We start from the raw sequence: 15958 nt of genomic DNA, 5'->3' as shown, positions 1-15958 counted from the left end.
CTAGACATAGATGTGTGATGTTTTTCGCATGGATCCGTCGCTGCCAAGCCGGGGGCCGGAATAGGAATAACGCTTGAATCCTTACGACTTAAGCTTTTCGAGGTTGACCCTTATGTTGCTCTACACGGGTAAGATGCCCGCACTCCCCGATCCATACTAGTTTCCATCGAGTGGTGTTTCCCAGAGGCACGAATTGACAAGCTGAGAGGCTTAGTGATCGTGGCACCGACGATTGTCAGTTCAGTGTCCCCTGGGATCGCCTTGCCCACGTTTGCCTCAGATTTTTTTTGCCTCATCCGAGGTTCAGTAGTGTGGTATCCGAAAACAGGGAGCTTTAGTTGATCATGCTCTGATATGCCCCGCCCATTACTCCCAAAAAAACATCAAAATATAAGGTTTTCATAAGTATGTATAAATTTATTTCCAATAATTTAATTATGTCGACATTGAAATGAAGTATACAAAGAAATGATGAAGTATTTTATTCTATTCTTCATAAATGGCGTATGGTGGTGGAGTTATAGAAATTGCATCCACGCAAGAAGTATACGGTTCAGTTGTAAATTCTGGAGGAGTCATACCTGATGTTGCTGAACTGGGTACAGCTGGAACTAAAATAATGATTTATTTTCGTTTTAAATTAATTCGTACATGTTACTTAGAATAATGTTTAAGCAATTGCAATTTTATTTTTAAATTCCGAGCTTTGTTAAGTTATTGAATATAGTATTCTATCATTGTATATTACAAACGTTAAAAATATACTCTCTCCACCGTTATATTTAAAATCCTAAAATCTGTCGTACCTACTACATCCTGAAAACTTATGATAGAACAAATTGCAAAGCAGATGTCAACAAATTATCTCAATAGTAAGTATCATATTGTTGGATTAAAGCTAACGTTGACTTATGATCAAAACTTATTCCTGTGATGAATTAGGCTTTTACCTCAAGCTAGAAATAAATAATGAAATGTTCTATTACATGAGTTAGTATCGTCTGTATCTCTCTCTTTATTTTCATCATGTTTTTTCTAATATCTTCACGTGACCGAGAAGAAATATGTCCTGCCAACTTGCGGACCCTGCATACGGGCGACGGACCCTCGAGGCGATTCATCCGGTCCTCTTGAACTGGGTGAATCGCGACCGAGGACGTTTCACCTTCCGGGCGATGCAGGTGCTCATAGGACACGGCTGTTTCGGCCGCTACCTGCATCGCGTTGTCCGGGGAGCCGACGCCTTAGTGCCACCACTGCAGTGGCTGTAACGAGGACACGGCGGAGCACACGCTCACGCACTGCCCCGTTTTCGCGGAGGAGCGCCGCGTCCTCGTTACTAAAATAGGACCGGACTTGCCGCTTCCCAATGTCATAGCTACGAGTCCTGGTAGGCGAAGAGCTCTTTGTCCCTCGCAGCGCCGTACCGCCACCGCCGAGACGGGGGTCGTAGGAGGGCGTTCGTCCAGTTCCGGCCCCTGTGAGGAGGCAGTCTCTTCCCGGTGATGGTCAGGAGTGATTTATGGAGGTTGAGATTGCACCGCACGCTACCGTCACTCTAGCGCGCTGGCACCAGGAAAATGGAACAACACGTCGGCGGCTGCAGCCTGATGCAGTCCGCGTTGTCTTCGTCGCTGTCCTTGCCGAACATACTGTGGAAAAACAACCCGGTCGGCGGTGTATCGCATTCCGACCTGGTTTCATGCTGGTTCTGACACAGCGAGGTATCTCGGAACACAAGCGGCATCGCCCGGGCGGCCTGGTAGGGCCGCCGTAACGCGGAGACCGGCGTTGTTAGTCGTCGATTATCGCCTCGACGACCCGTTGGCTGGGCGTCCTCGGGGTTGCGCCACGAGTCTGGTTGTAGTGTTGACCACGGGAACCCCCCTACTCTGGCCGGCTTATGACCCTGGACGAAGATCGGAAGTCGGGTGGAAGAGTCGTTTAGTGCGGTAAACATCCTTAGGCCCGCGGTTTGCTCCCAACGTCTGCAGATCGTCAAGTCCCACATAGCCCGCGCGCACCTTAGGCGCGGGGACCTCGAAGGAGGTTCGGCCAGCGGCAAGAAAAAAATCGTTTGCAGAAAAAAGTAGAGTTTACTTGAAAGTAATAAAAAATAGTGTTTCATGTAAGAAGATTTTGTTTTATAATTTTGTATTAAATTAAATTATTGTACGATATTATTGTGGATTCTACGGAATATTTTATACAAATCTCTTAATATTTACCGACGGTTGATTGCCGTGGACTATTTGCTTTTAATGTATTGCAAGGAATACATGGCTTGATAGTGTCTTCTAACCGATAAACCTATAATTGAAATATAAGAAAATTAATTACGTGCTGTGAATACATTCTTTCTTCAATACCTATTGATGACATTTAAGTGCGGCAATAGATTTGATTTGCACTAACTACCTACTTGGTTTATTATTCTTTTAATAACTTCATATAGGTAGGTACATACATAAATTAAATATAAAGAGTTGAAATTAGTTAATTTATAATATAACGCGTTGGAACACGCGTTTTTTCTTTCTTACCTATGCTGATAGCCTTGAGAAGCTATTTCAGCTTCACCCTAACGTGTAGGTGAGCTCACGTGGCTCAAACGGGGAGTGTTGCTAACACTGGCCCTAACAAGAGCAGTGCTTCGCCAAATCTACCACCGGATCGTAAACGCGATCCACTGAGAAGATCCGGCGAGAAACTTAGCAGGCTGTCTATGAGTTAATTTACTTTTCGAGCCCTTCATCGCAAGCGACGGGTTCGGCGAAGACGGTCACTGGTGCTTAAGGCACCTAAAAGCATCGTTAATGGATCGTGAGGATCAGCAATGACGTGTTTAGAGCGACGTCGACTGTTTACCATTCGGTCCACAGGATCGGGTGAGCATGCATTAATAACTTTTTCAATCAACAGATGATTTTTTTTCAAGTAAATCTCAAACATTTACCAGCTTATAAAAGTAAATACGTAAAAAAAGTAAATGTAATTATTTTATTCTTGCCACATTTAAAACTTTTTTTAAGATGCATTTTAGCCCTGCATCATCTATTTTTTATCTGTGAGACTTGATTTTATCTACTTCGTACAATGAAACGTAATGTATCACTAAACATAAGTTTAGAACCAAACTTTGTTTACAATAAAGAATAACCAATTTTATTTACTTTTCCATCAGAGCCAAGTCCGGTTGCAACGTGGCGTATTATAGGAGTGACGACCATACCCGCTGGAACTCTACTCATATTGTTAAGTATTGTATGCGAACCTCCACAATATCGATTGCACGCGTGTGATCTGAATAAAGATATATACACAAATGTTAAGAAATTTGTCATTACATTTTAAAACAAGTTTTTTATTAATTTTTTTATTGCTTAGATGGGTGGACGAGCTCACAGCCCACCTGGTGTTAAGTGGTTACTGGAGCCCATAGACATCTACAACGTAAATGCACCACCCACCTTGAGATATAAGTTCTAAGGTTCAAGTATAGTTACAACGGCTGCCCCACCCTTCAAACCGAAACGCATTACTGCTTCACGGCAGAAATAGGCAGGGCGGTGGTACCCATCCGCGCGGACTCACAAGAGGTCCTACCACCAGTAATTACGCAAATTATAATTTTGCGGGTTTCATTTTTATTACAAGATGTTGAACGGTGAAGGAAACCGTGGAAATCAATCGTAAACAATTGTTGAGTACGTATTTCATTAGAAAAAATTGTACCCGCCTGAGATTCGAACACCAGTGCATCGCTCAACACGAATACATCGGACGTCTTATCCGTTAGGCCACGACGACTTCCTTAAACTATTAGGACTGGTTGCCTGGTACGGTAATGCTTGATTCTAATATGCGACTGGCCTCAAGTTATTACGTCCACATTTTTCGCCCGTACCTACTCAACTCTGACATTAATTTGTATCTTGGGTTCTGATATAATAATCGGTCCTAAAAAATTGGTATCGTCTTCCACATCTTTTGTCGAAGCAATTATGCCCTCGTGTTTGGAGTCTTATGTTATTCTTTATTTCAAGGCCATTGCTATGCAGCGGAATCTATATTGTGGTGTCCACTCCAATAATTGTTTTACAAGTGGCCTCTACGCTCATCTGAATATCTACGTTATTAGAAATAATATACCTCGAATCTTTTTGGTGGGGTATCGGGTGTCTAGGATAACAAAGATGGTCTCCATCTTCTTTTGGATTCAGAGATTCTGCCCCAACTCCAGGGGATCTAGATGATAAAGCGGGTAATGCTGGTATTGTGCCTGGCTCTTCTAAATCCATCACAGCTGGGGTGGCACAAGATAAACATGCAGAGTCACGATGTATTTTTCTTAAGATAGCTGCAGCACGTGGCTCCCCAAGAATTTCAGACATTGCGTTAATTCTACTATCGAACATGTTTAGATATTTTTGTATTTCGTCACGTAAAGAAGTAACTTGAACGTAGTCTGCCTTTTCGTTAAGGCCTCTGAAAAGATCGTCAATAGCTTTCTGAAAAAAACAGTAAATCCTTTATTGTGACGGATATGTGATTCAATTCAATAATAAGTGGGAGTGTGAGAATTTTTCATATTTAGTGATAGTCGAAACGATAGTCGGGTTTTTTTTTCAATTTAAAATGAAAGTAACATTTACATAGTGTTACTTACTTGCCATATCATTTCTTGGTTGTTGAATTTATCATATGCTGTCAAGATACGTTTTTCAAAATCACCTTGAACTGCATCGAATTGTTGTAAAGAAACTAATCCGTTTAAAGCTGCAATACCAGCTTTGTCTCGAAGAGCATCTGCTACTTCTTCTCGGTCAGCTTTTGTTGATCGCAGTACTTCAATATGCTGCCATAAGCCCTTTTATCGTGGTTAAATAATAAAGTCGATTTATAATTTAACTTAGTGTAAGCCATTTAAGCAATATAATACCTCTAGATCCACGGACAGCTTATTTTGATTGTCATTCAACTCCTTTTGGCTGAGAAACATATTCTCTAGATCAAATTGAAGATTAGAAAAATGACCGTTTAGTTCTGTAACAGCTGCAAGATGAAAATTTCGACATGTAATACAATTTATTATTTTGATGATTGAATAATATTATCAAATCAAAAATTGTACCAGTAGTGTCTCCACCGGCATTAGCGAGTGTTTCCGCCATATTATCCAATCCACTTTCTAAGTCGTGTTGCATTTGTGTTAACTGCTCTTGATAGTTCGTCATCTATAATGAACGTTAATCTAAATGTAAACTATTATTGAAGTCATTCAATATCCACTAACTAACACTAAATGCGAGTTTTAACCTGAGAAGAGAGTCCCGTGTCCAAAATATTTATTTGTTCTGCATAATCCGCTACTAAAGTTTCTAGATCATCCATACGATTGCTTAAATCGACGGATTTATCCAATTTTTCTTCTGTAATTAACATAATGTTTAAATGCAACATACGAATTTCAAGAGCTAGTTAGAAAATTTTCGTCTATTATTAATTAAAAATCTTGTTGCAATGAAAATTTATTTTACCCATTTTTTTTGCAATCTTTAAAGCATTGATTGCGTCCGAAGTACTTTTTGCGGTTATACTATTTGTCGATTTTATTATTTCGTCATATAGATCTTGCATTGCTGTCCTATTTGAAAAATTAAAAAGAAGTTATCGTGGACTCCGCAAATTACAAAAATAAAACATTACCGTAACCCTTACTTCAATTCATCGCGGGTTACTACATCAAAGTTTTGTTTTGATGTGTCTAAAATTGTCAAATCATTGAGATCTTTAGCATCAGCCGCTAACGTTGGCATAGTAGCATCAGTAGTTTTCGAAGAGGCTAAAGGTACTGATATTTCTTGTAAAGGTGCTTTGAATGACGCAATTGGTAAGCCAGTGTCCATTTTATCTGGTTTTATCTGAAACAATTTGTTTTCTTGATTTTTTTGAATATACTAAATTGTAAAACGCTGATAGCAAAATTCACCTGTTTTGTAAGATGTTGATCAATGTTTGGTTTTTTAATGGCAACTTCCGTTAGCAATGACAGCATTTGATCAAGAGTTTTCTCCGCAGCTTCTAGTCGAGCAGATAGCTGCAAAGCAGCCATCGCATCTGTTAAAGATGCACCTTTACGCAGTTCTTGTAGTAGTTGTGCATTTTCAGGAAAATCTGCCTTTCCCGTAGGGGCTAATTTTTCTTGTAGTGCTTTTATTTGTGCTTCCAGTTCAGCGAATTGTTCTTGTGTCACCACAGACAATGTTGGCGTCATGATACTACCATGTCGTGCTTAATAATACATAAGAGTATATTAATAATATATTATAATTTTTTATTACCTTCTAATAATACATTAGAAAGTAATAAAAAATTAAATCATTACTTTTTTTTTTAAATTAGCTCTTGTAGGTGTATTATTTACCTTTGGCTTCTTCCATTGGAACTCTTTCAACTATAAAAATAAATTTATTTGTTAATATGATTATCAAAAATATCAATTCTAGTAATAATGAAAGTTTTTACCGATTAGTAATTTTTCGTACTGTGCTTCTGAAAGGAAAAAAAATCAAAATTTTCTTTAAGAATTCACTGGTTCAAATAAGATACTTGCTCAACTATTCACGTAAGCTGACCTACTGACTCAAGGGAAGCCATTGGAGTTGGACTTTCTTGCGGGACTTCTCGCGAATCAGCTCTCTGTACAACAAATGACAAAATTTAGAATTTAGCAAATATATAATGGCTCAACATTTGAGCCGTGGAAGTTTTATAGCCAGATATAGATTATTTCGATTTTATACACTTTTTTCGTCAGTAATGATTTCTTAAACATCAGTAGGTAGTGTAAATTGTACAAAATATGTTGATTATTGTAGTAAACCAAATTATTAAGCGGGATAAGATACTATTACATTAACATTAAAATACTGTATTAATTTCTGATATTCTTTGCCGCTAGGTAGATGCTACCTATGTTTGTGTAAAAACTTTTATTCGGTTTCCTCTTCTTGGCTATTGATGGTTCCCAATTCATACGAAGGGAGCTCGAGAAAAAAAAAACATCTAAAAGTCTCAGCCCACAGCTCATCAACAACGAATTAGTGCAGAAAGCGAAGTGCGCTCATTCTTACGCCTCATTCAAAAAGCTACTCGTAAAAGTCGAATTATACTCATCACAACCTATCGTGGCGAAACATCCCAGTCAAGGGCTGGTCAAGGCTTCGAAATTTGAGAAACGACGAGTATGCAATGCTACCCCGATAGTCCGCGAGGCAATAGATAGTGCTTTAACAAAGTAAATATATGTGTGTGTTAATCTTGAATAAATAGCAGTAAGTAGTATCTACCTAGCATCTACTTCTTTTTCTCGAGCTCCCTTTGTATGAATTGGGAACCATCAATAGCCAAGAAGAGGAAACCGAATAAAAGTTTTTACACAAACATAGCGCCTACAAATCTAATTCATAAGCGGGAGTCCATAAATTTCTTTGTGACAAAAGAAGACGCCCGTCGGGCATTGTTGATATGTATCCATTAATTATAGTGACCACTCACCACTAAAGTATGTTAGCATACAATAGCTTGCTACAGTTATCCTTATTAGAATTAATTTAAGAAAATACTCATACTATCTCATTAGTGATATTTAAAGAACATACCTTTGTATAACAGTAATACACTTACGATTTTTTCAAAGACCGCGAAGCTCCACCTGTGTTAAATAAACAAAAAAACAAAAAAAAGTTTGTACAAGCTATCTGCACCTGATGGATGATTCGCAGTTGCCTTTCTCTTAGCTCCTCTAACTCGTCCAGCAATTTTGTGTAATCCTGTGTCTGAGAGAATGCACGAATAAAATGTTTTTAGCCGTCTAGGTTGCTACTTAAGGTTAAAGTTCATAATATCTTACGCAGATAAGTGGGAAAGAGAAACTTACTGTTTTTTTTAGTCCGGTAGTTTTCTTTTCGCTAGTGCTTGAAGATGTTTTTTCGGTTGACATTTTTTTAGCAGAATTTGATGTATCTTCTGAAGTTGTCTCCTTTAATGGTCGCAAAGAGCTTAAATTTTCAGGATATGTTTTATCCGAAGAAGCAATATGTTTTGAAGACTTGTCAGAACTAGACTTTTCAGATGTCGTCGTTATTTCTGGTGCTTTGTCATCTTTTGTTTCTTTTGATCTTCCCTTGATTCCAGACAGCGCATCTGCTTTTGCTCGTTCAATTTTCCCTTTATCGTCTTTAACTTTACCAGGTTTTGATCTCTTTTTTTGCATTGCATGTAATTTAATTTCTGTTATAGACAAGCTGGTGTTTGAAGTAATGTTTAATGATGGTCCAATTTCTACTTTAACGTGTCGCTCCAGGAGTCGTAGTTGTTTTGCAAGCAGATAAAGTATGGTTTGTATAAGTTTATGATTTACAACGTTTGTCTGGAATGGACGTAAACAATTTAAGAAAACGAAAGGTTTATGATATTCCGTATCTTACATCCGTCAGCGTGATTGTCCCGTCTATTTTCATAACACTTTTAATGTGAATTCTGATTAATACATTTATATTATATTATTATTTTTTCAAATATAGTTCGGTTTCGTCTACGCCTCGCAGTATCTATTTAAGAGAAAATCCGAGCTGCGTTGCTATTTATTTTATCATTAGCATTCAAATACACAAATTAAAATTAATAATCTTCTAAAATCGTAATACTTCTTTCGATATAGTAAAAATATACATAATATATAAATATAGCCAGATAATTTTACTGGAGGTATAACGAGCATATTGTTCTACATGTTGCTCAAGTTGAGTGGTGCCATTTATGTTGTCCATGGAATCTCCTAAACGTCTAAGAAAGCTGAGCGAGATCGACCGCTCTCTAGCGAAAATTGAAAACAAATTTTGGTTTCAATTTAAGATTTTTGATCTGATCTACACTTACCATGAAAGCGGTTTTATTTGAGGTTTAAAGACTCGCTTTTTTTTCAATAGCACATTGATCGCAATAAATTATAGATAAGCAGCAGTTTCAATTATAGACCCAAATACAAAAATGTGAGAATCCACGACTCTCACTTATAGAGGCTTCTTTTTCTTATACATGCATACATACATACATACATATTAGATGATAAAAATGATGGGACCAGGCAATTACTCTCTCACTCTTAGTAGTCGAACTAAAAATTGATAATGTAATTTTATATTTACCTCTGGTTCTCCAAAAGCAGCATCAATCATATCTCTCACGCTCATAATACTCGAATCGGAAGAAGTCATATTAATTAAGTTTTTAATCAGCACGTTGCAAAAATATTTTTCTTTTAAAAACTAGTCGGCTTAACAAGGTTAATTTTTCATAAATATTTTAGTTACTTTTTGACAAACAATTTAAGTCTATGGTAATATCTCTTGTGTGTGGAACTTTTTAAGTCAATGTGTATACAAATTGATCAAGAAAACTTCTAATCTTTAAAGTAGTTTGGAAGTAATATTTATACATAGATACGGACTAATTAGGATAGATAATAAATAACGCAAAAACATGTATAATGATTTATATTTCAAAATATATTTACAAAATTGTTCTTAGATATGATTTTAAAATTAAATGTAAATTATTGCTTATGTATAAAAATTGTGAAATTAACAAAATTCTCTGCATCATCAGAAATGTTCATAATATTTACATTACATTTGGAAATACACATAAAAGGATTTTACTACAACTATAAATTAATATAATATAAATATGTCTTCTCTCTTCGAACAGGGGCTCATTAAACTAGAAATAATAAATTTGAGAAACCATATAAGGGTTTCAAAAGTAAAACACAAAGAACTAGAACTATTATGATATTTTATCATCAACACATTAACATATTGCTTCTATTTAGTTGAAGATTTCATAATATGTATTTAGAATAAAAAAAAATCGAATATCATTCAGTGAATTTATTTGGCAACATTCATACTGAAATAATTTTTTCGAATCCACACTAAAACATTATGTAAAAAATTAACGTGGACATGCATTTCAATGAGCTAACGTTAAACTTATTGGAGTCAATCAGAGGAGCGTCATAAAGCGCGAAGAGATGCCTCAAGTGGTGGCGAGAATGGTGGAGAAGCAACTGGAGCCACTGTCTCCGCTTTTTTTATTTGACTAGAAGTAATCAGCTCTGAAGGCTCGGTTGTCACCTTGAAGGAAAGAGAGCGACCCGCTTTCGTTTTGTCTCTTCTTAAATTATTATCTCCATGTATTTTATTATTCAATTGGCTATTTTGTATTTTATGCTTTTCAATATCTTGAGAAACTAATATAGCAAGTGGTGGTATTGGTGGAATGTAAGCGTGCGGCTCATAATTATCGTCAACGTAATCGTTTGGATCCCACCCCACGGTGGTCGTTGCGATAATAGGTGACGTTATTAATCGTTTTGTTGTTGTTGTCTTGGATGTTGCCGTTATAGTTGCGACAGTGACTTTATCGTGTGATAATTGTGAAGGAATGGTGGCGGTAGCAGATGCTGTGAAAATACTACGATTATGGTTCGACCTAGTCTTTCGTCTTTTTTGAAGTTTTGGCACATCGAGAAAGAATGGGTCAAATATAAGGTCGGATTCCTTATAATCGTCGTAATTAATTGGCACGATTGGTTTTACCGCACTAACCACATTCCCTACGGTATAGTTAAGTCTTTTTCCGTTGCTATCACTAACCGAAGCACTAGCAGTAACGATTACACGTGGTGGACTTTTTAATCTGACTGGGGGCCGTTCGGTCACTGCTGGAGGAGCCACCGATCGTGCTGATAAAGAAGATTGATTTTCAGAAGCTGAATCATCGCTTCGTTTTCTGTCGTAAAAATATGGATTAAACGGTAAGGGTCGTTGTGCTGGAAGTGATGAAGGGTACGTTTTCTGTGGTTGCTGTTGTGGTTGTCTATTTTTTACAGTCGTTTCATGTCTTTCAGACGGTTGAGATGACGGCCCAGGTCTTAAAAGTTGATCTCTTGGATCTAAAGTAGTTGCCCTGAAAGGTGCCGGCTGTGGTCGCTGAGCAAAAGGCGTTGGTCGCGGTGCAGTAGGCCGCGGTGCGGTTCTCGATGACTCGTATTGAAAATGATCGAACTGTTGAGGTGGAGCGTGAGTGATATAAACACCATCGGCAGGACGGAAGCTCTGATACGATACTGCCTCTGTTCCTTGTTGATGACGATATATGAATTCCTGGGGTGACAAAATCGTTGGATCTAAATTCGGTAAAGATATTGCCGATGGTGCCGAAGGTGCTGATGGTTGCAGTGATGAAGAAAACGGTGGAGAAATTGAAGATAAAATAGGCGTTGGCGATGAATTTAAGTACGGTATTGATGATGTGGTTCGAGATGAGGTAGATGGACGATTTGTTGTTGTAGTTGTTGTAGTGCGTTTTGAAGTTGTAGGTTTTTTTGAAGTAGTGGTTGTTGGAGTTTCGGTAGTGGTAGAATGAGCATGCGAATAGTCTTCGTATTCGCCGCCATCAGTATTATCCTCGTCTTGATATTCTGGAATTCAGAAAGTTTCTTTGTTGGTTTACATTTGTACAGGTTACGACATAGCAAAGAAATTATATTTATACATTTTTATAAATTAAAGATTTTATGTTTTCAATTGATGTTCTAATCATAAAACAATAGAGAATAATATAGTATATAATATAATATAGAGAATAATATTGTATCAATATCAGTATTTAAAATCCTTTTTGATTATGTGATAGAAAAAAGGACATACATACCTTCCGTTAGTTCATCATTTCCAGATGGCGGTAAAGCTGAATATGTTGAAGAGATGCTTTGAGTATATCTATGGTCGTCTTTTGTAATATCTTGGACAGGATCTTCGGTTGAGTCGGGAATATCGTGCGTTTGTTGTGGCGATTTATTATGAGCTGTCGTATAAATTTCGTCTATTGAGGGATCATTTTCATTTTCTCGTTTGTTGTTCGTTGTTTCCGACTTATTCTGCTCAGGTTGGATTATGGGTGGAGCAGTACTACCATATAACTCTAAGTTTAGACTGTAGAATTTCTCAGATTTCGTGCAATCTACTTCATCAACTCGTTCACAAACTCTTGTCTCCTGTAATAAGAGAAAAAAGTAATATTTATTATTATTTGATAATGATGGTTATTATGAGATCATCCCGTTATCTCTTTGCTGAAATTATGCCTACTATATAGACTATCTAAACGATCTCAAACAACTGCGTCCATTCACAAACTAGATCTGAGGAAATTCCTCAGATGCAGGCAGTTGCTTTGTTGTGCCCTTGGTATTGAGCTTTTTTTTTTTTTTTTTTTTTTTTTATGATTGAAGGATTACTGGTGGCCCGGAGGCCTTTCCAGCTTCACCAGGACAGGTGGGCGAGCAAATGCTCAGCCAGAAGGGGTGGGATTTGCTAACAACTGCCCGAGCGCCTCCGAAGGAGACCTAACAACTCAAGAGCAGTTGCTTCGCGAATGAATCTACTACCGGATCGGAATCGCGACCCACTGAGAAGATCCGGCGAGAAACTCAGCGGGCTGATGCATGGGTTAGGCTGCACGTCGACCTCTTTGTCGAGTTCGACGCGTACGGTTACCGGGGTTCCTCAGCCTGCTCCTAGTGTTAGAGCTGAAGGTATCTAATGCAAGAGTTATTGGATCTGATGGATCCGTAAGGACGTGTCTAGGGCGACGACGGTGACTTGCTCCTGCGTGATCAGGATTCGGGGAGTAGTCAGCGGCAGCAACGATAAGGCGATTATCATGACGCATAGCCTTATCGAAGTAACGTTCCGACACTGACTTCATGTGTTTGCGGATCGATTCGAGGCCCAGGTCGTCGTGTAGGTCGACGTTCCTCACGAACCACGGAGCCCCGACGGCTAACCTGCAAAAGCGGGATTGTAGGGATTGGAGGGTGTCTATGTGTGTGCGGGCCGCGTGAGCGAACACCACACTCGCGTAAGTCATGACGGGCCTTATGCAAGTTTTGTAAAGTGTCACCTTGTTCCGAAGGGACATTTTACTCCGCTTACAGATCATGGGATAGAGTCTGCCGAGAATAAATGCGGCACGATCGCGGACTGTTTTTATATGCGGGCGGAATGTCATGGATGCATCCAGGGTGACTCCCAGGTACTTGACCTTCCTAGCCCAGGGTATAGGTTGGCCGAAGAGGGTGATCGGGGGTGTGATATTTCTCCTCCTAATGCGGGAGGAAATAAGCGGTGAGTTTCCCCTTTGAAATAACACTGCTGTGCTTTTCGCTGGGTTGATGTCTATGCGCCATTTTCGGAACCACTGTCCGAGGGTTAACGCTGCACTCTGGAGCTTACTCGCGATTAGGGACTTGTTTCTACTTGAGTAGTAAACGGTTGTGTCGTCAGCGAATAAGGCTAGCTGAGTCGGCGGCGACCGGGGAATATCGTTAATAAATAAACTAAATAGGAGCGGAGAGAGAACGGAGCCTTGCGGGACTCCAGCCGTGAGTGGTCGCGGGGAGGAGCGGGTTCCCTCTACTCGATATCGAAAAGAGCGGTTAGACAAGAAGTCTCGTATGATGAGCACGAGACTATCCGGTACGCCCATGTTGAAAAGTTTGAAAATCAAACCGTTGTGCCAGACTTTGTCGAACGCTTTTGCGACGTCGAAGAAGAGGGCTCCCGTATAGATCGGTTTTGGTCGGTTAAGTCCTACAAGAATGTGCTCCGTGAGGCGGTGCACCTGTTGTACGCATGAGTGATTTGCACGGAATCCGAATTGTTCATCGATGAGAATGCCCTTTGATGAGACGAAGTCTCTGAGGCGTTTGTAGAGCAAACGCTCATACAGTTTGCCCAGAGACATGAGGAGGCTAATCGGGCGGTAACTCGTCGGATGATTTTTTGGTTTACCGGGTTTATGTATGCCGATAACGTCTGCTTCTTTCCACACCGCGGGAAAGATACAGTTCGCCATAGCGGCATTGAAAATAGATGCCAACATCACGATGAGTTGGATGGGTAGAAGTTTAATAACGCGGTTAGATATACCGTCGGAACCGGGAGCCTTGCGAGGACGTAGGTCTTTGATCAGGTCTTTAACTTCCATTGGGGTGACGGGTGGTAACGCATCCGAGGGTGGCAAGGAGGCTCTGCGTTCTACCTCACTGTCTACTAATTCTACATGAACAGGGTCCGCGGATTGAATGCTGGGCGTGCACTGGGTTTGCAATGTATCGGCCAGCAGCTCTGCTTTTTCGTCATCATCAAACGCCGCGAGTCGACCTGAGGGGCCTACGAGGGGGGGCATAGTTACAACCGTATCCGATTTGAGAGTACGAGCTAAACGGTAGTAAGACCTTTGAGAGGGCGCGAGTCCTTCTAAGAAATCAGACCACCTAGCATCTCGGATTTCGGCGATGCGAGACTTTACGTCGCGTTGTAGGGCACGCATTCGAATACGATTTTCCATGGTAGGATACCTATCGTAGGCGCGGATCGAAGCGTTCTTAGCTCTAAGGAGTTCCCTAATATCGTCGGGCAATTCGAAGCGGTGAAGGAAGTCCTCCGCTACAACTTGCTTCGATGACCTATCTAATGTCGAGGTAATGTGTGACGTTAGGATGTCTATGGCTTCAGCGGTATCCTGAAGAGACGGGGTAGAGTCCGGGCTAAACGGGAGCGATGGTGGATCAGATTCAGCCAGGCTGATGCCCAGCGTGTGCCAATCCACCACAGTCCTCGTGACGGGAACGGAATCGGGAGCGCGACCGAGTTTCATAACGACGGGACGGTGGTCTGAATCTAACTCTGAAACTACTTCGATCGAGTGTAAGCGCAGAGCTACGTTTTTTAATAACGCTATGTCGAGTATATCCGGGCGATGCGCGATATTTAGCGGGTAGTGAGTCGGGGTTAGCGGAGCGATGATATCGAAGGCGAGATCATCAACTAGCGCGTCGAGCCGCCTGCCATTAGGGGTTGTGGTGTGAGAATTCCACCTGATGTGTTTACAATTTAGGTCGCCCGCCAGAATGACAGAGCTTCCCATGCTGAGCAGCGCCTCGATATCACTGCTTAGAACAATCTTATCCGGTGGAAGATAAACGGACGCGATAACGATCGGCGCGTGTCCCGTCAGTGAGATTCGGCATACTGATGCTTCGATGTTAACGAGCGCGGGGGGATCGAGCGGGATGCAGTGCAAGGCTCTTCTGTAGTAGATGACGGTACCACCACCACGAGCAGTGAGCCTGTCGTTCCTAACCATGTTATAGTTCGCGATTTTAGGGTCGCGGCGCGCGGGCTTAAGTAGAGTCTCCTGTACTAAAAATATGTCAATTTGATGGTCACGCAAAAAATCACAAACCTGATCACGTTGATTTGCGAGACCGTAAGCGTTAAAAAATCCTATCGTTACGGATAAGGGCTTTATTCTACTTATGTACGCCATTGATTACCGGCGGAGTGAGGGGAGGACGTACGTATTTAACGACGCGTATACGTCGGCGTATTCTTGCACAACGGCGATGAAGTGCTGTGCAGTGGAGGCGGCGCGGATGGCGTCACCTAAAGCGTTAACGCGCTCAAAGTTAATCGATTGAAAGAAGTCGATCGCTAGAGCAAGATTGTCGGACGCTGTCGGAGGGCAATTCGCGGGGGAGGGGCGTATCGCGGGGGCGGGACGAATCGCGGAGGAGGGAGTTGTAGCCGTGTTCGTGTACGGCAGCGGTTTCGCCCAGGCCGAGCCACTGGGCACCGGCGCCGGAACGAATGCTGGCTTAGCCTGCGACACAGAGGGTGTCGAGGCTTTGATGTCTGGGTGGGAAGCTCGGAGGCGGTTTTGGCGGGCGACGCGGCGATTTATTTTCGGGGCTCGGGGGCATCCGCGGTAATTTGCGGGGTGACCCTGTGTTCGACACAGGACGCAGCTAGGCGGTTCCGTC

The 15958-nt window shown here is 40.8% G+C and overlaps 2 protein-coding genes across 4 annotated transcripts in view; both read right to left on the bottom strand.

Moving 5' to 3' along the window:
- Positions 1-391: 391 nt before the first annotated feature.
- Positions 392-9433, bottom strand: LOC101737966 (uncharacterized). Of its 2 annotated transcripts, XM_062674909.1 has the most exons (17): positions 9213-9433; positions 8493-8615; positions 7943-8434; positions 6639-6702; positions 6529-6555; positions 6428-6457; positions 5993-6294; positions 5722-5924; positions 5541-5647; positions 5320-5432; positions 5135-5237; positions 4943-5055; positions 4670-4870; positions 4153-4511; positions 3174-3303; positions 2229-2310; positions 392-611 (listed from the first exon to the last, which is right to left on the bottom strand). In XM_062674909.1, exons 2-17 carry the CDS (start codon positions 8523-8525, stop codon positions 487-489), a joined length of 2484 nt encoding a protein of 827 aa, XP_062530893.1. In that variant the 5' UTR covers positions 8526-8615; positions 9213-9433; the 3' UTR covers positions 392-486. The 2 variants fall into 2 exon arrangements, with proteins under 2 accessions (XP_062530893.1, XP_037874790.1); XM_038018862.2 differs by lacking the exon at positions 8493-8615.
- A 112-nt stretch (positions 9434-9545) lies between these two features.
- Positions 9546-15958, bottom strand: part of LOC101738097 (mucin-2) — a 48040-nt gene continuing 41627 nt past the window's right edge. For both annotated transcript variants that reach the window (XM_004931869.5, XM_021351783.3), the window contains 2 exons: positions 11785-12127; positions 9546-11551 (listed from right to left, as the gene is read on the bottom strand). In XM_004931869.5, coding sequence (XP_004931926.1) covers positions 10083-11551; positions 11785-12127 — 1812 coding nt within the window. In that variant the 3' untranslated portion in view covers positions 9546-10082. The remainder of the gene's footprint in view (positions 11552-11784; positions 12128-15958) is intronic.

This window comes from Bombyx mori, chromosome 22 (assembly GCF_030269925.1).
Source record: "Bombyx mori chromosome 22, ASM3026992v2".
In the NCBI taxonomy this organism is placed as follows: Eukaryota; Metazoa; Arthropoda; class Insecta; order Lepidoptera; family Bombycidae; genus Bombyx; species Bombyx mori.
This window is presented reverse-complemented; position numbering and strand designations above follow the sequence as displayed.